Below are 26088 nucleotides of genomic sequence, written 5' to 3'. Positions count from 1 at the left end.
CCGGTGGATATCCGCCTATCACGTCAAGCGTGCGGTAGCAAAAAGGGGAACACGTGGCAATCAGTCACCGGAATTCATTTAATGGAGCTTAATATGATGCGGCGATAAGGAGTCCACCTGGCATGAGTCAACTGCCACGGTGAAGGTCAAAGTCAAGGCGATCAACGTCAGAACTCAGAAGAGCAGAAGGTGGCTACATTGGCTGACCGGATGAACCAATGTCCGGTCGGCGGGAGATTCGTCTGAGTGGATCGCTCGTCTGGCTCGGGGTAAGGCGGTGGCATCACTCGACACCGAGCGCTCTAGGAAACATTGAGGCACCGAGTATGGAAGAGCTTGTCCGATCAAAAGGGACAAGTCACCGCTCGGAATCATCACACAGAAGAGTAGCCGAAGCCGACCGAGCGGAGGAGTCCTGGTGTCGAGCGGCTGAACCGTTCGGACAAACAGCAGGACAGGCGGACCGTACACATTGGAACGTAGGGGACGTGGGCACAAACATGTTGGAGAACGTGGCCACACATATATTGGAGAACGTGCTCACGCTTCGACGAAAGTGCACGTCGTCCACCAAAGTTCTATATAAAGAGAGATCCATCACTGACAAAGATACACATGATCTACTTTTTACGCATAATTCTACTGTTGCTTCACTTATTCTCCATATTTCAATGACTAATTTAAACGTTGACACCGGAGATTCATTTTTTGACTCGACATTAACATCATCTATTTTACAGAGCAAAATAGAATCTATATTCGATCAACGAAACTGACGTATCCTAGCTTTCCAACTCACGTGTTTTCGGCAAAAGATCAATATCTAAAATTAATCATTTTATGTTTGTCTTTTTTAAGACACATGAATCTTATTATATTTTTCATTATCAAGTATGCTTAATTAATATTGAGCTGCCGGCCAGCCAATCACTACTTTTGACCGAGGCGCAGGTCCGGACAAAGCCGGGACCAGTTGTTTTGTGGCGTCAAGTAGATGCTGCCTTAACAGTAACACAAGATCCATCCAATTAGAGACCTAGTCGAGGAGATCCAGCTGTAGATGAGAGCATGAACGATACGTGCGACTGAATTTAACACCACCGCCTGCAGCATACCCATCCCCGCGCATCTGTGCGCTATACTCTATAATCTATACTTTTACTCTGTTAATTCTAAAGTACAGATGAGACGAGAAAAAAAAATTATAGAAAAAAATTATCTTGGAAAGGAAGAGCATCTTATTATTTTTTATTTGATAGAGGAAGATAAATACATACTATTTTATAAATTAAAAAAGGATTCATATAATTTTTTTTAGGTACATAATTTTATAAATTTTTAAAAAATACATGTATCATTTTTTTTTATAGTATAATTTTATTAATGAAAAGAGATATATGTGTTATTTTATTTTCCATCCATTATTTTTCATCCTATTTTGAGATGATTAAGTTTAACCCCAAAATTATTTATAGATTACGTTCACTTCCATTTAAAAAATTTAATAAAATAAGCAATAAAAACTTTCCTAATATGAAAATTTTTCTTTAGTTTTACTTTTTCTAACTAAATTGACTTAATTCAAAGGTAGATCCGTTACCTTAGCGGTCCCCCTAGTGTCGACCCCATGGATATGGAGGGAGGTTCATGCAGGTACACATGCCATAGGCGCATGGCGGGGTAAACCCCAGATCGTCAGTTCTTGAGAATCAACCCTTAACCATTACACCAGAGATATCATGCGCCCACTGTCTGCGCTATGCCCTGGGAGCTAAACTGACTTAATTCAAGATTAAGAACACCATTGACCATGAACACGCCGCCATGAGAAGAGGATCCACTCCATTCTATACACATCGCTAGCACGTTCCTTTAATTCGTGCGACTTCGACTTAGTTTTTACCATTCCAAGTGTGAGGTCAGTGTGTGGAGATAACCAGGTTTCGCTGAAGCAGGAGGGTGCTGTAAATGTAATGGAGATGATGAAGCAGATGGAAATGCCTCCGCCTCAGCCACCGCCGCAGCCGCTTCTGCTACCGCTGGGTGGATCTAGCGCTTGGTTCAGAAGGACGAAGCCACTAGCGGTGTTCATTTTGTTCACCTTCGTGCTGCTCCTCACTGTGCTCACGGGAGCCCACAGAGGACAATCTTTCGATGCCCTCCTCTCGAGACCGGCGGAAGTTTCGGAAGGAGGTAAATGCCTTGTTCCTCTTTCGAATCCTTACTGCATGCCTTTGATTTAGATTACATTTCCTCGATGCTTTCTAGACTGTTTTCTCTGAAAAAGTCCCAATGTCTTATTCATTCTCGTTCCATGATTCGACGATATACATTACAAAGGCGTAAGATTTGCTTATACGATAGTTGTTCCGGAAGGAAACGGATTTCGATGACTGAAAAAGGCTTAGAACTGAAGCCGGATAATTAGTGCTCCGTCGAGATTCCTGGAACGACTCTAGGGATCCATCGCCAGTGTTGGCTTCATTTGAACAGTCTACCTCCTCTCCCAGTGGAGTGCGGAGAGCTCCTCGGCTTCTGTCTTTTGTGGGATGAAGGGTGTATGGACGATGTGAGGTGGCATACTCAGATTGGTCGAGAGACCACAGCACAGATAGATCTCGTGGACCCTGTCTCATTGTCGGCTACGTTGTGATGTTGCGGCGCCGATGGCGGTTCGTCAACGGTCCACTGAACCCGTCTCAGTCGTAGCCGACAAAATTTACGAAGGGCTCTTCGACATTTGCGCTAGGTGTTGAAGAGCCACGGCGTTATATGGCTAGCTATTAGCTGTGTAAAGAAAAATTCCCGAGATTTCGCCGATTACTCGTAAACCATTTTTCGCAATTATCAATATAATTGAACGTGCTGAGAACAAAAGGAATCTTATTAGAACGTGCATACAGTTCCTTACACTTTACAGATAGTGTCTATTAGATGGAGAGTTTTTGTATGATTAAAGCAACGACGTAGCTTTCATAGAAGTAACATGGGGAGCTACTGCATAAGTTCCACCCAGATTTGAATTTTGATAGCTTTGTACTTGGAGAAACTAGAAAATTTCTTTTCTGATTAGTAGAAACTTGAAAAGTTGACAAAGAAAGATTGCGTAATATGTCATATGATCTGTTTCTGGTTAATGCTTACCCAAATGATCTGTTCATCTCTTTCTCCTAATTAGAGTTTCTTCTTTTGTGCATTGTGCTGAATGTTCAGTCTCCAGTATTGTTTGTACTTCGAATTCTTCCGCTGAGGAACCTCCAATAGACAAGTCACATGGTGGTTTGCTCTCCCTTGCATTTGACGAAGCCTCTTGCCGAAGCCGCTTCGAGTCTTGGAAACTGTGGAAGTCATCAAACTACACCCCTTCTCCATATCTCTTACAGAAGCTACGAAGCTATGAAGATCTCCACAAAAAGTGTGGCCCAAACACTAGGCTTTACAACAAGAGCATAGAGCAATTGGTGTCCAATCGCAGCACGGGGCCGATGGAATGCAACTATGTGGTTTGGATGCCATCTGATGGCTTAGGCAACAGGATCATTAGCATTACCTCAGCTTTCCTCTATGCTCTCCTCAATGACAAGGTTCTTCTGTTGTTCCTCTCAGAAGACATGAATGGCCTCTTCTGTGAGCCATTTCCTGACACAACTTGGGCACTACCTTCCAATTTCCCAATTAAGAACATCCGATCGATCTGGAGCTTCAACAAAGATCCAAATCGATATGGAAGCATGCTGAAGAAACATTTACTTAGCAATGACATGAGAATTTCCAGCGGTTCATTTTCCCTGCCGCCTTATCTCTATCTTCACCTCGTACACGACAATGATGACTACGATAAGATGTTCTACTGCGAAGAAACTCAGCTTCTACTTCAAAATTTCCCCTGGATATTGCTGAGATCGAATCAATATTTCGTGCCAGCTTTGTTCCTCGTGCCTAAATTTGAGAAGGAACTAAGCTTACTCTTCCCTGAGAGAATGACCGTCTTCCATCTCTTGGGAAGATACCTGTTCCACCCATCCAACTCGGTTTGGGGTTACATAACAAGGTACTATGAAGCATATCTAGCAAATGCAAAGGAAAGGTTAGGAATGCAGATCAGACTTCTCGGAGAGGTCGACTTCAACAGTCACTCCAGTTATATAATCGATTGTGCGCTGACTAACAAGCTATTACCCAGTCTTGATACAAAAGACGTTGCTCTCTCAAACCTCACTGGAATGAATCCAAAAGCTGTTCTTGTGGCAAGTTTGAGCAGTGGCTACTTCGAAAGGCTAAGGGACATGTACTATGAGCATGCGGCAGTGACCAGAGAGGTAATTGGCGTGTACCAACCGAGCCACGAAGAGCGACAGCACACCGAAAAGCTCAATCACAACATGAAGGCTCTTGCAGAGATATATCTTTTGAGCTTCAGCGACTCACTGATTACTAGTCCATTTTCTACCTTTGGTTATGTGGCACAAGGTCTCGGTGGTATAAGACCGTGGCTGCTTGTAAGGCATGATAACAATCTTTGCCTGCAATCCTTGACGATGGAACCTTGCTTCCACTTCCCTCCATCTTTTGAGTGCAAATCAAGAAGTAGAATGGACCTCGGAGCAGTAGTTCCATATGTGAGGCACTGCGAAGACTTTCCAAATGGAATAAAATTGTTCTAAGAGACTAAGACCAGTTATTAGTGCATGCTTTATATCGACATCCTGAATAGTAGGCATACTCTTGTACCTTTAAATATTATACTTTCGCATAATTTTATATAAAGATTTCTTTTCCTTGTTCCATATGAACACCATAAGAACTTAAGAAGACAAAAGTCACCAATTCTACTCATTCATCTGCATCTTCCCTAGATGCTTCAGGTACATAACAAGAAACTCAAAGAACACATACGTTAGAGGAGCACATGAGGACTGGAAAACCAATATGCCCATCTTTAGCAGCCAGTCTCAAGCATGCGATCCTTAAAAAGTGATCTTTGCATGTGAGAAGGCCATAATGAGCATGAAAATAACTAGTCCTATAGGAAAGTACGAAATGACCCTCTAAAATGGAGAGAATACAAGAAAGAAGATCGCTCTTACAACAGAAGACGGGCTAGAAGCAACTTCTACAAGATCATGATTTGTAGCTTACATCAAGTGACCCAACCCCTACACATATACAAAAATAACCTACAAACGAGAATATGGCGATGACACTAGCAGTTCTGATGCCTTTCTCTACCATGGACTTGTCTGTGCCCTCCCTAAGCAACGTTTTTTTGGTTCATTTTGCCAATTGATCATCTGCAGTATCTGTAATGAGCAAATAAATTTTATTAAGTATTTGTCTCCAGAAATAATTAGAATGGAAACGTAGAGTCAGCATAACTCCAACAAATAGCAAGTTCCATGCATATAGCAAAAATGGTTGTGTAATCAAGATCTAAGATTCATCTACTTGGAGGGGAAAAAATGGGATGGGATGGGATGAGAGAAAGATGGAATACCATTTTCAAATTTGCATATGAATCATGCACTGCCGGATACATTTTTGTATACTTTCCTTCCCAATCACTTTCCTGTACTAGTTACCCATCCAATTAAGCCGAGGCTTACATTGGCTGTCTTACTGTGTTCTCTCTTCTTTCATGTGTCTCTGGTTTTTAGAACCCCACAGCTAGCGTGCATTGACAATTCGTAAGGATATTGGTAGTCCTTTGTAAGGGTATTCATAATTTGCAATCTTACATAAACTAATACTGTTTTAAGTGCAAAGTGAAGTTGGTCACTAAATCAACTGGGAACAAAGAGTCAACTAGTGGCATGAAATAATGACTAATGAACAAAATCTGAGAAAGACGTGATAAGTAAAAAAAAAAAAAAATGAATAACTTTTTGTCATCAATTATCAACTCTACTGAGAAAGACTCTTCAGGTTTCAGTACAATGAATTTCCACATCCCAAAATAGCAAACCTTTAGCATGCATCTAATCAAATTGTGAATCCACTTGCCAAATATCTTCACCAAGAAATTTGGTAAATATTTGACCCCATTTGTGGGAGGTTATTCTTGTAACTTTTTGTTGAAAGCATAAATGGATAAAATAGAAGGGTTGCACTTTACTCAATCAATCTAGTTAGTCTTAATATATCCTGTACAGCTACAGTTGAATTAGGAAACATTTTTTTCCTACTCTGATAAGGGTAATGCTCATATGCTTATAATGTAGGGCATCATAAACCGGCTGATATTCAACATAATAGAAACAACAAAAATAAAAAAAGTTCTGACTAAAAAGACTAATATATAACAGCAATTTACTGAACCACATATTTAAGTTTTCCAAATACTCAAATCACTCATCATATCTTTCAAATTACCAAACTACACGTTAGTTTTCCCAAATACCCCTTATCTATAGACCCTTCAACCCTTCATTGTTTGCTTTCCACCGCCCTTCGTCAGCCTTCCTCCGCCTTTGTCCGGCTGGTGACACTTGAACAGAAAACCAAGGCTGCCATGAACTCGTGGCAGAGATGGCCAAGTGGTCACTTAGCTAGAATTTCGTGGCAAATTCGACAACAAAATCGTAGCCTATTCATAGCTACCTGACTGTGATTTCACAGCAGCATGCATGGTTGAGCGGTCAACTGGCCATGAGGCCAACTCGGTCGTGATTTCACAGTAACCTTGGCCGCTTGTTCGAGTGTCAAATGATGGAGGCCTGAGGGGTTTTGGAAAATCAGTACGTTATTTGATAATTTGAAATAGGGTGGGTGATTTTGGTATTTGGGAAACTTAGGTGTGTTGTTCAATAAACTAAAGTTGCTGCCGTGTGATTCAAGTCTCGGAAACATCCTCTTGCAAAGCAGATAAAACTGCATATAATAGACTCTTCCCTGGGATTGATGAGAGTATTGTGCACTGTACTTTTTTTAAAAAAAATTAGTAGATCATACCAAAGTGGCAAAATCACAACCCATAATTATGAATCCAAAAGGGCATAACATAAAGTTCTAAAGAGATAATAACCACTTCATCCCTAGTCACTTGGTGGTGGGTTGTAAATTGACCCTATGATTTACCTCCCTTCATATAACCTTAAGAAAGGGTTGCCTGGGATGAGCGTAATTATCTTTTTTATTAAAGAGATAATAAACAAGACAAGAGCAGATGATTTACATAGAGGTAGGGAAAAAAATCTTGAAGCAGAAAGAGTTACCTGATTCTTCTGAATCTCCATCATCTCAGTCTGAAATAAACAACAATGTCATAGAGGTTAAAAGGGCCATATCCAACAACAAAATTTTGAATTTTCATATTAATCCACAAACTTTACAAAATTATGGCTATCGAATGACGCAGAATGTGCCTACATGTTGACCCTAGTAGAACTTCGCAAGATGTGATGCAACATGAATGCTAAATTATATGAGGAAAAAAACATTCAATGCAGCCATATATGCTCATTAATGTTGAACAATTGGCAGCATCAGGGCTAATATGTGAATTTCCACAACTATCATCAGAAATTTTTTATCATCTAATAGAAAATAAGGGATAATGACATCACCTAACTAAATTTTCACATCCCGAGTCTTCAAGGAAGACATATCAAATAGATATGTAATTGGATGACCAAATTGTAATAACAATAATTCAGATAGTTGTCTAAGTTGCAAATGGGTTTTTATAAACACCCAGGCAAAAGAAACAAGGATGGAACAATAAAAAAAAATGGAGAAAAATAGAAGAGAAAAGCCTTGTAATAGACCAAAAGAATTTAAGCACACTTATTATAATTGATAATTGGTTCAATGAAGTGCACCTGTTTTTTAAGCAATTCTTGGTTTTGTTCTTTGAGTTTTGCTACTTCAGCTTCCAATTCCATAGTATAAGCCTATAAAACATATAAAGTCGACAGCATAGAACACAAAAGAAAGTTCCATGTAAAACTATACTCAATATGTACATAATATCTACAGGAAAGAGTACACACAAGTATTTAAAGACTTACAGTACTACTTTTGAGGATTCGAGGCCCTAGCAAAATATTATATTGTATATAGTATGATCTATTGTTATGTTGATTATCAAGTTGATCTTACACTTCTAAGTTACTCTGATGATAAAATTAAAGTGCTATAATTTTGCTAGTTAATTAATTATATTTGCTTAAACATTAATTGTTCTTTGATCCCTATTATTCTATATTGTTTTAAAAGTATGTCATATGATATGACGCGTGTCACACATTTTTCCCAAAATAAATTAAAAAATATCGATGTTCCTTTACATTGTGATTTATTAACAAATAACAATGGAGTATCAAATTACAAAGGTATTATTACTCTTTGATTTACAAAATATAGACATTGGGTTTAAGCAAGGACAGTACAGTAGAGCAAATTAGAAGAGTAGGATGACCTGCTTTCGAGCGCGTGATCTGGCAGCTGATTCCCTGTTCTTGATCATCCTCCTCTGCCTTCTTTCCACAACCTTCTCGATAGTTCCACTGGACCTCCTCACCCTTACTCCACCATTGAACGCGTATGGAACAGGCGATACAGACGAAAGATCCCCATTGCCTTTCACAAATCCATCGGAAGAAAGAGGATTCACGGGTGATCCTGATGCCTTCATGACTCCTGGTGTGCCGAGACCAACCATTCCCGTTATCATTCCATTGTTCAACCCAGCATGACCAAAGCCGACAAGTCCTCCACTTGCCATGCCCTGCGGGTTCCCCAAGTCCACGCCATTTCCCAAGGGCATGGTAGGCGCATAAGGTGTAGCCGCAGTGATCACCATCCCCAAATTGGCAGCCGAACCTTGAGGAATTGGAGTCACTATGTTTCCTTCACTTCGGACTGTACCTTGATTGAATTCCAGTGCAAGAGCAGAGGACACTTTCTCGCCCGACAAATCGCCAAAAAAGAAGTTGGTACTGTTACTTTTGCTGTCCGGCGGCCTCTGCGGCACCTGAGGAGCCAATTCCTCCCGCACCACCCCAGCACGCACCAAGAACTCCTCCAGCGTCATCTCCCCAAGAGTGTGTTGCCGCGGGATGTCTGCGCCACCGCCTACATGTGGCCTCTGGTCGGACGAGGAAGGCCCGACGAGGTCCCGCCAGACCTCGTCTACAGTCTTCTGACTGAGGGTTCGGGGCAGGGTCAGCGAGCCCTGCCTCTGGAGTCCGGCCCCGGCGCCGCCACTTGAATCACCGAGTGCTGAGGCCATGGCGTAGCTCTCTTCGGCCGTCCATATGTTCTTAAGCAGCTCATCCATGTTCATCGAACCGAAGTCCTTCCCGAAGCCTCCGGTCGTGCTCTGGAACTCGTCGAACGTCAGCGAGTAGATCGACCCCTGCCGCGTCAGAGTCGTCGACGGCAACGGCACCTCCCCGCCGGCTCCCCCCATCCCCTTAAAATCCATCCTTCCTCAAATCCTACGCTCCAACAATTCAAAGCACACCCACAAGAACATCATATAATTAGATTCCACGGACAAAAAAAAAATCCTCGACAAAGTTATCCCACAAACACAAACCGACCAGCAGCGACAACGCTCGCTGCCTACTATTTTTCAAGATTTAGCACCTTAAAAGAACCCTAGCAAATCGCACTTGCCAAAGGCAGCAAATACAAATTCACAAGTTTTTATGAACTCCAAGAACTGCGTGAGAAAGAGAGGCAAAAAACAGCGAGAAGAAAAAGAGAGACCTGTTTTGTTTTTGGATATAGCGGTGAAAGCACTGTAACTCCGCCCGTCGCTCGCCCTTCCGTAGCTTGCGATCCGCGGCGTCGAGAATGGCCAGGTGTCGTACGCAGCTGTCCGCGTACATATAAAAGAGGGAGAGCATAGAGAGACGCATTTGCCCAAAGTGGTCACGAGCAACGTGGCACGATATGACCGAAAGGTAGTGACAGCTGATGGCGACACGCACCCACTTGCGAGTCGACACATTTATGCGATCCTTCCCGTCCATTCCGCGACCTCGACAAGGGCCTAGATTTGCACGCGGAGTTTTTTTAATTGTACGGATGATGCATGAGCTGAAGGACAGGGATCTGGTGCAGCGAGCTCATGTTCCGCACGACGTCTATGCTATTAGTTGGCTCTCAGATTTTGATCCGGCGGCTAGAGTTAGGTAATTGTAAGACATCTCGCGGAGGGATTCTTTTGTCTTCTAATTATTATTATTAATAATTTAGATTCTGTTGTAGGGCCTTAGATCGATAGACGGCAGTCAATATTTTATGTAAATAATGCAGCACTTTAATTGGTTTGATAGTGAATGGCGTCATGATGGGATTTTTTTGATAAGGGAATTTATCAAAGGCCACCCGTAGATTTAAAAAATTCTTAAAATTATATATCATGGGATAAAAATGATTCACTCGTGCAGTACCCTCGTCAATTCATCCTAAATCAACATAAAAAAAAATGAATTATAGATAACTATTAATCATTAGTATAAATAATTAAGGTATGAAAAAAATATATTTAGACGTGTCGAATTTTGACCTAAGACCTCATATGATAATACTTCATGTCTCAAAATTATATATCATACAATGACCCAAGATTGATTTCATGACTTTTATGTTCTATCTCTCCTGTTAATATTAACTTTCCATCAATTTCTAATGCATCCAAGCTACATTTTTAAAAACTATAATTCAAAGATAAGTTATGTATTTTGAATGCACGTGATCTGATCATCATATCTTTCATCGTCTCCCTCCTCTACGTGACATTGAACTTTGTATTTATCATATCTCTTTTTACTATTATAAACGCAACATCATCAGGATCTGAAATAAATAATGAAAGATACTGTTGGATTTCATGTAGCCTCAGAAATTCATAAGATCTGAAATAAGTCCAATCAGACCTGTATAACTCTATTAGTAGGTTTTAAACTCACTATATTATGACACTTATGAGCTAGGAGGGATGAGGTGAATAGCCAAGATCTTCAAATTTGAGTTGCAATGGAAATCTTGAAGTGAATTAATTTAAATGGTTAAAATCTGGTCAGCTAGAAAATAAATTTAAAAATTTTAATAAATGCATGTCATCTTGGAAATGTAATTAATCAATAATATAAAAAGATAATTTTTAAAAATTAAATATAAAAATAGATGGAAAATGATATAATTGATTCATAAAATATGATACTTTAATTGGTTTGATAGTGAATGTTATCATGATGTGATCTTGTTTTTATAAGGGAATTTATCAAAGGTCACCCTAAGATTTAGACAATTGTCAAAATTATGTATCATGAAATAACCAAAGGATTGATTTGAACAACTTTTCCGTTCTACCTCTCCTATCAACATTTGCTTTCCATATATTCGTTTCTAATGCATCTGAGCTACATTTTTAGAAAATCTAATTTGAAAATAATTTATATGTTTTGAATGCACGTAATCTCATCATATGTCTTTCACCCTCTCTCCCCTCTACATGATATTGAGCTCCGTATTTACCATATATCTTTATGTTATTATAAACGCAACATCATCACGAAGGAGATATGAAATAAGTAATGAAAGACACCACTACAAAAATTACAGTGAATACCGACTGAATTTTTCGTCACAATTCCGTAGGTAATTTAGATTACCGACGGAATAATGACGGAATTTGAGACATCGGAAGTTATTGCGTCGGAAACGTAATTTACCGACGGAAATGATATTCAATCGGTATTCTTCGATGGAATATAAATTTTGAAAGTAAAGTTTAACGATAAAAAACTGCCCTGTCGATAGATAGGCGACGAAAGATAACAGAATTTACCGACTGAATCGAGATTTTCATCGGTAAATTACTGATTGAAATCATGATTCAATCGGTAATTACCGATTGAAATCACAATTGAGTCGGTAATTACCGACTGAAATCACGATTCTGTCGGTAATTACCGATTGAAATAAGTATTCAGTCGATAATTACCGACTGAAATCATGATTCAGTCGGTAATTATCCACTGAAATCAAGGTTCAATCGGTAATTTACCGACTAAATTATAATTTCGTCGGTAATTACCGACTGAATCATGATTTCAATCGAGATTTTATCGATAAATTATTGTATTCAATATTTTACTGACGGAATCGTGTTTTTTGTCGGAACACTACAACAAAAATGTTAAAAGACAACACCATAAAAACAATGGTTTTAAGAGAAACCGTTGTGAATTTAGCCAAAGATAACGATTTTTGACAAAATCGTTGCCTTTGAACTCCTATTAAATATAAAAGACAACAATTTTGTGAAAACTGTTGTCATTGAGCGACTTCTTTTTAAATCAACAACACTTTTTACAACTGATGTGGATATGGGTTAGGGGTGGAGACGTAATTAAAGGGATATGGAGGGGCAGTTTTGTCTTTGGGTTGTATAGGGTTTTAAGGGAAAGGAGACTGTAGCATGCAGGGGAAGGGGGTTCATTTGGAGCTTCCTCTGCCTTCTCCTCCTTGCCGGCAGGCCCCGAACCTTTAATAGAAGTTGTGAGGCAAGTGCCTCGGGCCCCCAAATTTCAGGGGCACCAAAATTTTATATATATATATATATATATCTCGAGGAATATGATATCATGCGCGACATGCACAGTGGTGCACTGTGCACATCGCGCAGGATATGAGCTTTAATATTTTTTTTTCTTTTTAATTATTTTTTAAAATTTTTTTTAAGATTTTATTTTAGGGTTGAGGCTTTTCTATTGGGTTATAATTTGTAAGCTATTTTTATTTTTAAGATTTTAATTCTAGGGTTCAGACTTTCTAATTGAGTTATAGTATTTTGTAAAAAAAAATTAAAAATAAAATAAATTTAAGTATTTACGGAGTATTGTAATGTGTTTAGGGGATGTATCCATAGCTTAGGGATATATAAAAGAAAATATTATTATTTTTTATTTAAAATCTAAAAAAATAATAGATTTTGTCTGTTATTATTTTTTTAAAAAAATTGAATTAAAAAAATTAATTAAAATATTCTTTTAAAATTTTATTTTAGGGTTGATGTTTCCCAATTGGGTTATAATTTTTAAGCTATTTTTTAAAAAGATTTTATCTATAGGGTTTATACTTTCTAGTTGGATTATAGTATTTAGTAAAACGAAAAATTGAAAATGAAATAAATTTAAATATTTATGGAGTATTGTAACATGTTTAAGGGATATATTTATGTATTATGGATTTATCTAAAGAAGTATTAATTTTTTTAATTCAAATTTAAAAAAAATAATTAAAAAAAATCTGATATGCGCAGCATATCAACGCTAATATACGAATTAAAAAAAAAATGCCCTTTTGTTGTTTTAATTTAATTTAATTTAATTTTTCCTTGCCGGCTTGCCCTAAACGTTGTTGCTTCTCCTCTCCGCATATCAGTTCGCCCCTTGGCCAAACGGCAGAAGTGCTGCAAGCCGCCTCCGTCGTTTTGCCATCAGCTCTACCTCTGCGGCTTACGTCACTGCTCCTGTTTCCATCGGCGACTCAACGACTGTTTATTCATCTTCCGCTCACCTTGACGGCTTGTCCTCCCCCACAGTTTGCGCCAATCAAATTTAAAGATTCCAGTGGTGCGATCTGAGTTGCAGTTACTTAATCGCTCGCACTGTTCTTGATCATCTCTTCTCCTACTTCTTAAGATCAATGAGCTGTGTGACTTGTGTCCTTGCTGAATCTTGTACTATGCTTGGAAGTAAATTTCTCAGAGCCCTAAAATTTTTCGTTTTGTTCATTTCAACGTTTCTTTTTAATTTTCCTTTTTGGTGCTGCTATTGGAAAAGGAAGGCAGGCTGCTGGCTGCCAAAAAGTAAGAAAAATGGCAAATATAAATACTATTCATGAATGATTTGATTTGCAAGTTATTTGATGAAAATCACTATTTTCATGACTTAAATTAACAATTTTCATAATCAATATATAGGCATTGAACTTTCAACTTTCAGTGGCATCTTGCTTGTTTTTCGACGTTTCCAACTTAACAAATAACAATATATGTGAAATCTTGCATCTCGACTCTAGTGGTTCTGATACATTGTGCATCCAGTTTTTCTCTTCAATGTCTCTTTTACCATGACTTTTATAAATTAGGGATTGAGATTAGAGAGTATGTGCAGATTTTAAAGACAATGGAAGGGAAAGAGGAAGATACAATAGTATGTTCTATTTATGTTCTCTTGAGATGACACTTTACTTCTCTAGTTCTAATCTACTATCAATTCTTCTTTTTATTTTGCTTCTTTACTAGTTGAATAGGGGTGCTCGAAGAATATGATTAGTCCACCATAGTTTTTAATATTAGATAAAAATTTGAGTATAATTTAGCAGGATGATATTTACACATATTATGATTTGGTGAATTTTTTATGCATTTAAATGTTGGAACTATTTTAATCTATGAACTATTGTTGCAGATTAATATTTAGGCTTTTAGCAAACATGTTTCCTATAAGAAAACAATTGTCTGGAGCAGAAAAAAGGAAGAAAAAATAAAAGGAAGAAGCTTTAATTCAAAGCCAAGTAGGAAGTCTTAATAAGTACTTCACTAACAGCCAAAAAGCAGAGCAAACAGAAGTAGTTGAACAACTGAATCAGGATGACACTGATAATAAGTTGAATGATCAGAAACATAGTGAATTGAATGAACTTCAAAATGAAGACCAAAAACAATATGGAAATGATAAAGTTGAAGTCAATATGCCTGAAAATAACAGTGATGAAGATATAAATCAAGAGATCGTGTTCCCTTTAAATGTTGATGATCCAGGAAATTGGGACAAAATGCAAAATATTAGGGATTTTCTAGTTGAAAGAGGTCCTAGAAAAGATGATGATATTTTGTTTCCTCTTGATAACACCGGCAGACACTTTAATCCATCACATTATAAGAGGCAATTGCCAAATGGTGAGAAAAGTGATAGAAGATGGCTAGTGTATTCTATTTCTATGGACAAGATCTTTTGTTTCTGTTGCAAGTTATTCAAGACTCAAAGAACCACAATGAAACTTGGTCATCTAGTTGACGAAGGATACAAAGATTGGAAGAATATCAGTCGATGTCTCAGTCTTCATGAAACTAATAAAGATCATATTGATTGCATGACTAGTTGGATTGAATTAGAAAGAAGACTTCGAAAGAAAAAGACAATTGATGAAAATATACAAGTAGCAATTAACAAGGAGAGAGAACATTGGAAACAAGTATTGAAGAGAATAATTGCAGTTGTGCAAAGAATTGCGAAGAATAACTTGCCACTTCGGGGAGATAATGAGAAGCTTTATGTTGAGAATAATGGAATCTTTTTACAGCTAATTGAAATGATTACTGAATTTGATCCAATAATGGAGGAGCACCTTCGACGTGTTCAAGAAAGACAGATTCATTACACTTATCTTGGACCCAAAATCCAAAATGAATTGATACAGATGTTAGCGGCTGAAGTAAGAAGTTCAATTGTTGCAAAAATTAAACATGCAAAGTATTTCACTGTCATACTTGATTGCACTCCAGATGCAAGTCACGAGGAGCAGATGCCCCTTGTAATTAGATGTGTGGATGATTCATAAAATGCAATAGCGGTTAAAGAATTTTGGATTGGATTTTTGAAAGTTAATGAAACTTCAGGACTTGGGCTTTTTACAGAGCTTAAAAATATTTTGAACAATCTCAAACTTGACATTGATAATATAAGAGGTCAAGGATATGATAGTGGATCTAATATGAAAGGAAAACATAAGGGTGTACAAAGTAGATTACTTGAAATTAATCCTAGAGCTTTCTACACTCCATGTGAATGTCACAGTCTTAATCTCACATTATGTGATATGGTGAAATGTTGTCCTAAAGCAATGTCCTTTTTCGGTGTAATACAACGCATATTTTCTTCTTCTACCAAGCGGTGGCAAATCTTCAAAGATCATGTGCAAGGTCTTACAGTCAAGCCACTATCACAGACACGATGGGAAAGCCATGTTGACAGCGTGAAGCCCATAAAAGATCAAACTTCGAAAATACGAGATCCTTTAATTGATTTGGCAAACATTTCTGATGACTCAAAAATAAAGAGTGAAGCTGAGGGTTTGGCATCATTTGAACTTGAGAATTTTGAGTTCGTGTTTGGAATGGTAATTTGGTATAAGTTGTTATATGAGATTAACATTGTTAGTAAGTTTCTCCAAGCAGAAAATATGGATATTGATATTGCTATTAGACAATTAAAAGGACTTATTTCTTCTCTCCAAGAGTTTAGAGAATCTGGATTTGATCAAGCATTAATTGAAGCTGAACATATTGCAAGTGAAATGGGAATTGAACCTATTTTTCGAGAAAAACACATCATTCGAAGAAAGAGACAATTTGATGAGATCAATAGTGAAGAGGTAACCCAGTCTCCTAAAGAATCTTTTAGAGTTAATTACTTCCTATTTATAATTGATCAAGCTCTTTCTTCACTTCAAACTCGGTTTGAACAATTTCAAAAATATGAAGAAACATTTGGATTTTTATTTAGTTTGGAGAGATTGAAGTATATTGATGATGATAGTCTCTTACACTCATGTGTCAATCTTCAAGAGTCTTTAACACATGATGGACACTCTGATATTGATGGATCAGATTTATATTTAGAACTAAAGTTGTTAAGACACTCATTACCAAGAGAATCAAAAAGAGCGATTGATGTGCTGAATTATTTGAAGAAAATGGATAGTTGTTATCCAAATGCTTATATTGCTTATCAAATTTTGCTGACTATACCAATTACAATTGCATCTGCTGAAAGGAGTTTTTCCAAGTTGAAATTGATCAAAACTTATCTCCGATCAACTATGTCGCAAGAAAGACTAAATGGCTTGGCTATGTTATCTATCGAGAAAAAAGTGGTTGAGAAAGTTGATTATGCTAACTTAATCAATACTTTTGCTTCTAAAACTGCAAGGCGAGCAATATTCAAGTGACATATATTGGTCCGGAAGATGAATTTTATATTTTGTTTGGATCATTTTGATTATATTAATATTTGCTTATGACATATTGTTTTGGATGATATTTTTTTTATCTTTTATTTCTAGAATTAAAAATATTGTTATATTTACATTGATTGGAAATATATGAATGTCAAATTTTGATGGCACCATTTTTTTGTGCTCGCCTCAGGCCCCAAAATCACAGGTCCGACACTGCTTGCCGGCTCCGACGCCAGCCACCGCCGGTCTTCACCTCTTCTCGTCTCCCTCTCCTCACTGTGTCGCTACCTCCCTCTCACGATCCTCGCCGGAGCCGTTGTTGGCCGCTACGCCTGCTCCTCTCCACCTCCTCCTCCTTCGTCTCTCTCGACGACACCACTGACAGGAGATGCTCGGAGGGGGGTTGACGCCGACGAAGCCGCCGGCGCTACAGCCCCCCACCACATCCCTTTCTCTCTATCTCGCAGCCCTAGCCGCCTGAGCTCACCAACTGGACCGACAACCTCTCTATCCCTCCTCCTCGCGACGTCGTCGCTAGACGCACGCCACTGCCGCTTCCTCTCTTGCCGGCAGCAACTTCCAGCCACCACTTCCTCTCTGCTCCCCTTGCGCATCACGACCCACATTGCGAACGCCGGCATCCCTTTCTCCTTCTCCGTGTCGACATCGTATTTGTCGGAGTTGTGCCCAGCACTACTGTTCACCCTCATAGTTAGGGCCTTTGCGACGCAGTTGCTACTCCCTCCGTGTTATGGCTAAGGGTCGTCGCCTTTAAGATTCCGACGCTTATACGGCGTAGCTTCCTCATCGTTGTAGGCCCCCGACCTACGTGCCATTATTGTGTTCCGATTTTGTGCCGATCTGGCTTGTGCCATGTGTTCCAACCTATGCGCTGCGCCTGTCTGTATGTCGTTTCCCGACCTACGTGTCGATCATGTGTCCCGATCTACGTGCCGATCTCGTATCCCGGCCTGCGTACCGAAGTCATATCTCGGCTTGCGTGCCGATATTCTATCCCGGCCTGCATGCCGATGTCGTATCCCGGTCTGCGTGCCGGTGCCTTATCCCGGTCTGTGTGCCGGTATTATATCCCGACCTGCAGCTCGTCTTCTGGGTCCGTACCCCGTTCAGCTTCTCATCGTCAGATCAAGCTCTCCATCCTGATCAGCGTCGTCTACTCTTCCGGGTCCCGACAACTCGTACCGCGTCCCATCCGAGGGCGCCCCCCTGGGCCAGGGTACGTTCTTCGTTCATATTCTATGCATATTTCATTATTTTATGGCTTAATCTTGTACTCACATATTCGTTGGATCTGCCTCGAGTATCGGGGTGCCGGGGGCCGGGTCAACCCGGTCGCTAGCTGCAGGGTAGCGTTGACTAGAGGACTTATGAAGACTTGGTCAACACAGAAGCCATCTCAGCATACCCCCCTCCGAGGCATCGTGACTCAGTCAACATTCCATCCACCTCACCCGACGGTCCGTCTAACTCAGCTTCCGGACGGGATCAAATTTGGCGCCATCTGTGGGACCATCCTTCACCTGTTCTGGAACGTGAAGATGGATGACGTCGGGAGGTTCTCTGCTATTATCATAATCCGGGAGGATCTCGACGCATATATTATATTCTATCCTCACTCCACCGGTATTCGGGAGTCGAGGGATCGAGTGGAGCTTCAGCTGGCTGACAGGTTAGTTTTTCCGTTATATTTTTTCCCTGACTCCACGGGTATTCGGGAGTTAAGGGACCGAGACAAACCCTTAGCCGGTTGACAAGGCTTCCCGATCAGGTACGCTACAAGCTCTGCTCCCTTTTTACGATTATAGGAACTGATATAGCTCCCTGATAAGAGAGTAAAATCCTAGTTCCTTGATCAAAGACTAGGGCCTTCGATTTTTGATCAGACACTAGGGGCCCAGCTCCCCGCACATACACTTGGGACACAACTCCCTGCTTATACACTAGGGACACAGCTCCCCGATCATTGACTCACAGTACCACTTCCGGATCAGATCTAGGGGCCTCGTTCTTTGATTACAGGCTAGGGGCCTTACTCTCTGATCAGGGACCAGGGTTCCAGCTCCCCGATCAGGTGTGTTATAGGCTCTGCACCCTTCACCATGAGGCTCTGCATCCTCTTACTGCTACAGGCTCTGCACCCTTCACTATGAGGCTCTGCATCCTCTTATGGCTACAGGCTCGGTACCCTTCACCATGGGGCTCAGCATTCTCTTGCTGCTATAGGCGCTTTACTCTATTATTATTATATGCTTTGCATCCTTCACTTGTTGTGCAACCTCTTACATCTACAGGTGTTGCTCTCTTCACCCACGGTGCTCTGCTTCCTTCTATGGCTCTGAGCTCTGCTCCCTTATATCGGCTTCACGCTCTTTATCTTCTCCCCTCGCTCCACGGGTATTTGGGAGTCGAGGGACCAAGATAGATCCTCAGTCGGCTGACACCACTCCGCGATCAGGTATGATACGCGATCAGGTATGACAAAGGCTTTATTCCCTCATGTTGCTACAAGCTTCGCTTCTAGGGGCTTCAAGGCTTATCCTCCCCCGTTCGGGGTCGAGATATCACCACTGGTCTCGAACCAGAGTATCACCACCGGTCTCGGATCCGAGTATCGCTAACGATCTCTCGGTCGGGCCTCCAAACCAATTCCCGGTCGGTCTTCCAGACCAATTCCCGGTCGGACTTCCAGACCAATTTCTGGTCAGATCTCCAGATCAATTCCGGGTCAGGCCTTCAGATTGCTTTTTTGTCAGGCCTTAAGACTGTTTCCTGATCAGGTCTCCAGATCAAGTCCCGGTCAGATCTCCAGATCAATTCCGGGTCAGGCCTTCAGATTGCTTTTTTGTCAGGCCTTAAGACTGTTTCCTGATCAGGTCTCCAGATTAAGTCCCGGTCAGATCTCCAGATCAATTCTGGGTCAGGCCTTCAGATTATTTTTTTGTGAGGCCTTAATACTGTTTCCTTATCAGGTCTCCAGATCAAGTCCTGGTCAGATCTCCAGATCAATTTCGAGTCAGGCCTCCAGATTGCTTCTTTGTCAGACATTCAGAATGTTTCCCGGTCAGGTCTCCAGGTCAGGTCCTGGTCAGACCTTCAGATCAATTCTTGGCCAGGTCTCTAGATCAAGTACTGGTCAGGCCTCCAGATCACCTCTCGATCGGGATTCCAGACTCTCGCCTCAGTGCGAATTATAAGTAAGCTCTACTCTCACGCCTCCAGACTCTCGCCCTAGTGCGAGTAATAAGTGAGCATGGCTCTCACGCCCAACGACCTTTCTAGGTCGGTCGTCCCAGACTCTCGCCTCAGTGCGAGTATAAGTGAGCAAGGCTCTCACGCCCAACGACCTTTCCAGGTCGGTCATCCTAGACTCTCGCCCCAGTGCGAGTTATAAGTGAGAAAGGCTCTCACGCCCAACGACCTTTCTGGGTCGGTCATCCCAGACTCTCGCCCCAGTGCGAGTTATAAGTGAGCAAGGCTCTCACACCCAACGACCTTTCCAGGTCAACATGATGTCTCCTAAAACACATACCAAGCTACGTACAGTCCACATTATATGCAAAATCAGCATGGTAAATCCAACCACTCGACAATCCCTACAATACATACTCTACACGCGTAATCACAGCAGAATAGAAATCAAGAGTAGAGACTGTATATGAATTAAATAGATCATCACAAGGGTCAAGCATAAGTATCATGCAGGAAGAACAACAATCGATCATGATATAAGATAAAACAGCCTAATTCATCTAATAATAACCATGCACTAAGTTTCAAAGAAACTATAAAGAGGTCAAGGAAGAAATACCCGCCTTTATCTGTCGACCATGTCAAAATAAATCTCACATCGTGATGAACGTCCCATATCAAAATCCTGCATAAATCAATACATATATTTCATTTAGCTAAATTCATATGAATTAAATAGCTAAATAAAAGCCCCTAATCCAATTAGGATCACTCCAACCAAATCTAATATCTGATTAATCTTCCAATTAATCCTCAATCCAACTTCTCCTAAATCCAAACATAATCCAAACTCATTATAAATCCTTCTAAATCCACCAATCAATCCAAGATTCAACCAAATCAATATATCACAGCCGCTTTCCAATTTCTTAACCATGAATCAATCCCACACAATTCATCCATTTCAACTAATCAATCCATAATCAATTCAACCTACATCACCCTAAACACACCCAAATATATAGATGAGGTTAACTTCAAAAACTCACCTAAAACCGGATGAATTGTTGTTGACCTACAATTGAAGAACTGAAGTTGTATCCTGCTGGAAACTCATAGCCGAAACCATAGTAAAACCCGCTGCACCTTTCAATTCAAACATCCCAATTCAATATCCATATAACCACAACCAAGAATTTAACTCTAATACTTGATTCATAGCATTTAACTAACAACTTACCTCCAATATTAGCCACCTCACTTCCCACTGAATCCCCTACTATAGGATGCATCAAAGGAATCACATTCGGTTCACCAAGAATCTGAGTAACCAGCGTTGTTGATGTTCTGTATCCATCCCGATCCCAAACTAGGGCATAGTAAGCCTAGCTGCCAGCAAGATCAGAGAAAACAAAACCTTAAATCTTTATGGTCGCAACCACACGAAACAACACCAACTCGAAAAGAAATCAAGAATGGAAGCACTGACCAACGCATAAATCGGCTGGAGAGATTCAGGTGGTCATCCCTCATATCCACGACAGAATCCAATCAAGAAGAAGGTTGCGTCAATTGAACCGAAACTAGGGCTTGGGAAGTGGTGGCGATGCCCAAAGCTAGGGCATGAGATTCCCCTGGCGCGAGGAGTAGAGCACGGTGCCGATGATCAATCAACAACGATGGAGGATCGGGAAGACTCTCGCTCGGATAAATAGCCTGCGCGATCGAGCTTTGTGGCGTCTAGATGCGTCGGCCGGAGATGGCAGAAGACACGACTGCTAGGTGAGCTCGATCGATGGAGGAGATAGAGTGCTCAACAGAAGGAGGATCAGCCACGGTTGCGCCGGTGAACGGTGACGTGCTAGGCGTCGCTCGGAGAGAAATCGTCGGAGAGGAGGGGTTTCGGGCGCGAGGTCGAGGAAGAGGAGATCGAGAAAGAGGGGGTCGAGAAAGGAAGGAGAGGAGGAAGGATCGGCGTCGGGTTTGGGGGAAACGCCGCTTGGGAAGGGAATTAAAGGAAAAGAAAATAATTTATAATTATAAACATTTCCTCACATAAACGGGTATCCCAAACAGGCCTTACCTGTACCCAAAATTGATCCCCTCAAAACCCGTCTTACGAGGTCTGAAAAATTCCCAGAAAATTTCTAAAAATTCTGGAAAAATTCTATAAGGCTATTTCCCAAATAACCATATCTATTTAAATTTGCCGATATCTTACATTCTCCCCCACTAATAAAAATTTGGTCCCCAAATTTACTAGTCAACTCAGGGATATTCATCCAATGATAACCTCCAAGCAACATACTCGCATACCACTCTATCCAAGTATGATGAACAAATCTCCAACCATAAAGAATGACTCTGTGGGTTATGAGCTCACACTACTTCCGCTACTCTCACACTACTGTCTGACCAACTGTGGCTAAATCAACTACCTCTGAAATCCAAAATCCACTATCAATAAATCCTCCAACACCTGTATAGAGCGCTCAAACTATCCATCAGTCTGAGATGAAAATCTATACTAAAGTGAAACTCCTAATCCAAAGTCTGCTGTAACCATCATCAAAACCATGACATGAAATCATTGAACTCCATCCAATATTACACTCAGAGATATACCATGAGGTCCGGTAATCTCTCTAGAGTATAATCCTACTACTCAATCCAAAAGAATCCGTCCTACAAATCGATGGCTAGGGCGCAAGGTCGACAACCAACAATGATTACCCAAACCAAAATACCCTCTCCAAGTCCTGGATAATCCTACAACAAAATCCGTCATAACATGCTCCCAACTCCACCTTAGTATCCAAATCAACGGAGGCAATCCTACTAATCTCTGATGTTCAACCTCCATTGGTTAACATACTAGACATCAACCTACAAAATCCGCGATGTCTTTTTCATGTCATTCAACCAATAGGAACGCTCTAAGTCTCTATACATCAGGCGTCACCCCGATGTATCGCAAATCCAGAGCGATGTGTTTCCTGCAGTAATTCCTCCTGGATAAGAAATGACTCAGAAACACACAATCTCCCAAGAAGATAAAGAATTCCATTCTCATTACCCGAGAAATCGGTATACTGGCATGAGACTGCTCCGTTCATGCTACATCGAAACTGCACCAAACCCCAGGTACGATACATCTGTATAGATTACAAAACCATCTACACTAGAAAGCATAACTAAGACGGTGCAGTTAACAACTTTTCGTTTCAACTCTTGAAACTGATCTCGTACGCATCTATCTAGGAAAATTCCATACCCTTCCTAGACAGTCTAGTCAACGACATAATAATGCTGGAGAAACCCTCAATCAATCTCCGGTAATATCCAACCAGACTAAAGGAACAGCGAGTCTCTGGTATAGACTACGATTACTTTCAACTGGTAATAGCCTATATTTCCTGTACATCCACTAATATCCCTCTACTAAACACAACGTGTCCTAAAAACTCGTAAAAGACAATCACAATACGTACTACTAACTTCACATATAGATGTTCCCGTCGAAACATCTCTAGAACTATGCGGAGCTAATGTACGTGATTCAACTCGGATCGAAAATAGATCACAACATCGACAATGGAGACAATGAAAACTGATCTAAACACCCTAATAATACCAAATACATCGAGTCCATAAAAACATGATGTCTAGGGTACTGTAAGCCTAACCGATAAAACCATAGACTCTTAATATCCGTACAACAAGTACACTCAACCGTAAGATCTCCAACAGCAAACCTATGATCGGATCACCAACCACAAATCGTCAAATCCATAAATATCACAGACATATCACTCCATGTCACTAACAACATCAAATACTAAACAATAGATCATCAAATCAAATATCTACTAATAGATCATCAAAAGATAACATATCATCACACCTGATCTCACCATATCCACCAAACTCCAATCATCCTCAACATCAATCAATCATACCAGATAGTCCCCTAAACAATGATAGAGAAAAATGAAAGCATTCAACCCTCAACACCTACTGTCAACAAACTAAATGTATCCCAAAAAGTCTGCCAAATCTCATCATCTCATCCTCTTAGATAATCAAATATCCACAGTAAAGAAATGTCAAGCCAAAGTCAAAGGGTCACACAACCTACTGACTAAGAGTCTATCCATCAAGGAGATATCTCTACAACTCTCATAATCATCCCATAAATGTCCCTCGACAATTATCGATAAAAGATCAAACCCTCTAATATGAGATATAGGCTACAAGATCTGGTAAAATGATCACGTGGTTAAGGTCTTGAACCACCTGATAAAGACAATGTTAGCTGAGTCGTCTAACCATTGTCTTGTACCCCATCATACTGTGATTGCTCCACCCCGAGGTTCAGCAACCTCCAGTATCGAGTAATGAACACAAAGATAGAAGAACGCTACAACAAAATAGCTGATCAAACTATCTGTCAATCAACGCTCTACCCCTCAAAGATCATCATATGAAATTATACCTAGTTACGGTCGGATCTCCTATGTATTACTCAACTAATACTACTTCCTCCGCACCATTGCGAGGTATATATCACTAAGTACATCATGGATATCTAATCATATCCAATAGTTCCATGAGTCAGGATCTCCCATGGAACAACGTTAGGCGAGTCGACTGATCATCGCCTTATAAACCATCATGCTACTGAAAGCGATAAAGAAGTACTATCTCTCCAAACACCTCAAAGAAATCACTAAGTGATGTCCTGATCTCCAAAAAGCATTCTCTGCTTCTTCCTTCACGTGGTACCGGATCACGTAAAGGTTAAGCAGCTAATTTCGACTCTCTCACGTCAGTACAAATCATATAACCAAATGTACTCTCAAACTCATGTACCCTAGTAACGGCTGTATCTCAAAGTGTTAAGCAAATAGCTTTACACTTTTCCACATCAGTGGAGGTATCCTATCCGAATGTACCTTCTAAGTCAATCAACTAGGTGCAGACAGTCCATGGTCAAAGTCCCCATGAAATAGGATACGACAATCCTCTACAGGCTGACCCAGCCGATAATGGTATACGACAAATTTAGTCTTTTCCACTATGGTACAAGTCATGTACTCAAATGTATCTCTCAAATATCTAACCAAGCACAAGTAACCCCAAAGATCAGAATCTCTAGAAATAGAGTATGACGATACCCTAATGATCGAACTGCTAAATAAATCGGTCATCAACTAACTGATCTAATAAGGGTAAATCAATCCTCGTCAAAATCAACTAAGGTAAAATCAATCCACCACTACCCAAGTCAACGAGGGTAATCTACTAACCTAACCAACATGAGTAAATCCATACTCTACTAATCAAAACAACAGGAGTACAAAACCAACTAAGATAAATCAAACCACCATTGCACAAGTCGATCAGGTAAATCAATTCTAAACTGATCTAACCAACCGGAGTAATACAAACTGAGTCACATATGCATACAGATACCATCCACTATCCAGCTAATAATAACTAAGACTGGTATATGACTCTAACTCTCAAACAACTAGTAGTAACTGATACTAAAACTACTAGTAGTATGATATAACAAATCCCTTGAGACTGTAATCCTTGATCTCCATTAGGTCAACCGTGATCAGTGATTGACCCAAAACATGAAATGCATGATACAATCAACTAGGCAAGTACTAACAAGAGAACACTAACACATGTCATAACGATCAGAAGAACCATGCATATGTACTAACAAAATGCAAGATAATAATATGCAAACATACATCCTAAAGCCTGGAGATGTCCTGCTGCTGCCTGGTCACAAAGCCCGAAAAGTCACATCAAGAAAATCGAATCACGAAATCCAAAAACACGAATAACAGGCATCGTACCTGCTCTGATACCACTAATTGGTAT

General features: G+C 40.3%; 4 protein-coding genes across 5 annotated transcripts; 3 read left to right on the top strand and 1 right to left on the bottom strand.

Annotated features, from left to right (window-relative positions):
* The first annotated feature begins 1815 nt into the window (after positions 1 to 1815).
* Positions 1816 to 4795, top strand: LOC122031052 (fucosyltransferase 2-like). The gene is made up of 2 exons (XM_042590103.1): positions 1816 to 2193; positions 3214 to 4795. Exons 1-2 carry the CDS (start codon positions 1974 to 1976, stop codon positions 4662 to 4664), a joined length of 1671 nt encoding a protein of 556 aa, XP_042446037.1. The 5' UTR covers positions 1816 to 1973; the 3' UTR covers positions 4665 to 4795.
* A 10-nt stretch (positions 4796 to 4805) lies between these two features.
* LOC122031053 (ABSCISIC ACID-INSENSITIVE 5-like protein 5) lies at positions 4806 to 9843 on the bottom strand. Of its 2 annotated transcripts, XM_042590105.1 has the most exons (5): positions 9712 to 9843; positions 8417 to 9437; positions 7818 to 7889; positions 7212 to 7241; positions 4806 to 5300 (listed from the first exon to the last, which is right to left on the bottom strand). In XM_042590105.1, the coding sequence occupies exons 2-5, from the start codon at positions 9422 to 9424 to the stop codon at positions 5226 to 5228; spliced, it is 1185 nt and encodes a 394-aa protein (XP_042446039.1). In that variant the 5' UTR covers positions 9425 to 9437; positions 9712 to 9843; the 3' UTR covers positions 4806 to 5225. The 2 variants fall into 2 exon arrangements, with proteins under 2 accessions (XP_042446039.1, XP_042446038.1); XM_042590104.1 differs by lacking the exon at positions 9712 to 9843 and having other exon boundaries at positions 8417 to 9690.
* Positions 9844 to 10032: 189 nt separating this feature from the next.
* Positions 10033 to 15582, top strand: LOC122031558 (zinc finger MYM-type protein 1-like). The gene is made up of 2 exons (XM_042590656.1): positions 10033 to 10139; positions 14568 to 15582. Exons 1-2 carry the CDS (start codon positions 10033 to 10035, stop codon positions 15580 to 15582), a joined length of 1122 nt encoding a protein of 373 aa, XP_042446590.1.
* Positions 15583 to 15864: 282 nt separating this feature from the next.
* Positions 15865 to 16971, top strand: LOC122031556 (zinc finger MYM-type protein 1-like). The gene has a single exon (XM_042590655.1). It carries the CDS (start codon positions 15865 to 15867, stop codon positions 16969 to 16971), a length of 1107 nt encoding a protein of 368 aa, XP_042446589.1.
* Positions 16972 to 26088: the final 9117 nt, after the last annotated feature.

Source organism: Zingiber officinale, chromosome 11A, assembly GCF_018446385.1.
Source record: "Zingiber officinale cultivar Zhangliang chromosome 11A, Zo_v1.1, whole genome shotgun sequence".
Lineage (NCBI taxonomy): Eukaryota > Viridiplantae > Streptophyta > Magnoliopsida > Zingiberales > Zingiberaceae > Zingiber > Zingiber officinale.
Note: the sequence above shows the minus strand (reverse complement) of the source record. Positions and strands in the feature narration are given on the sequence as shown.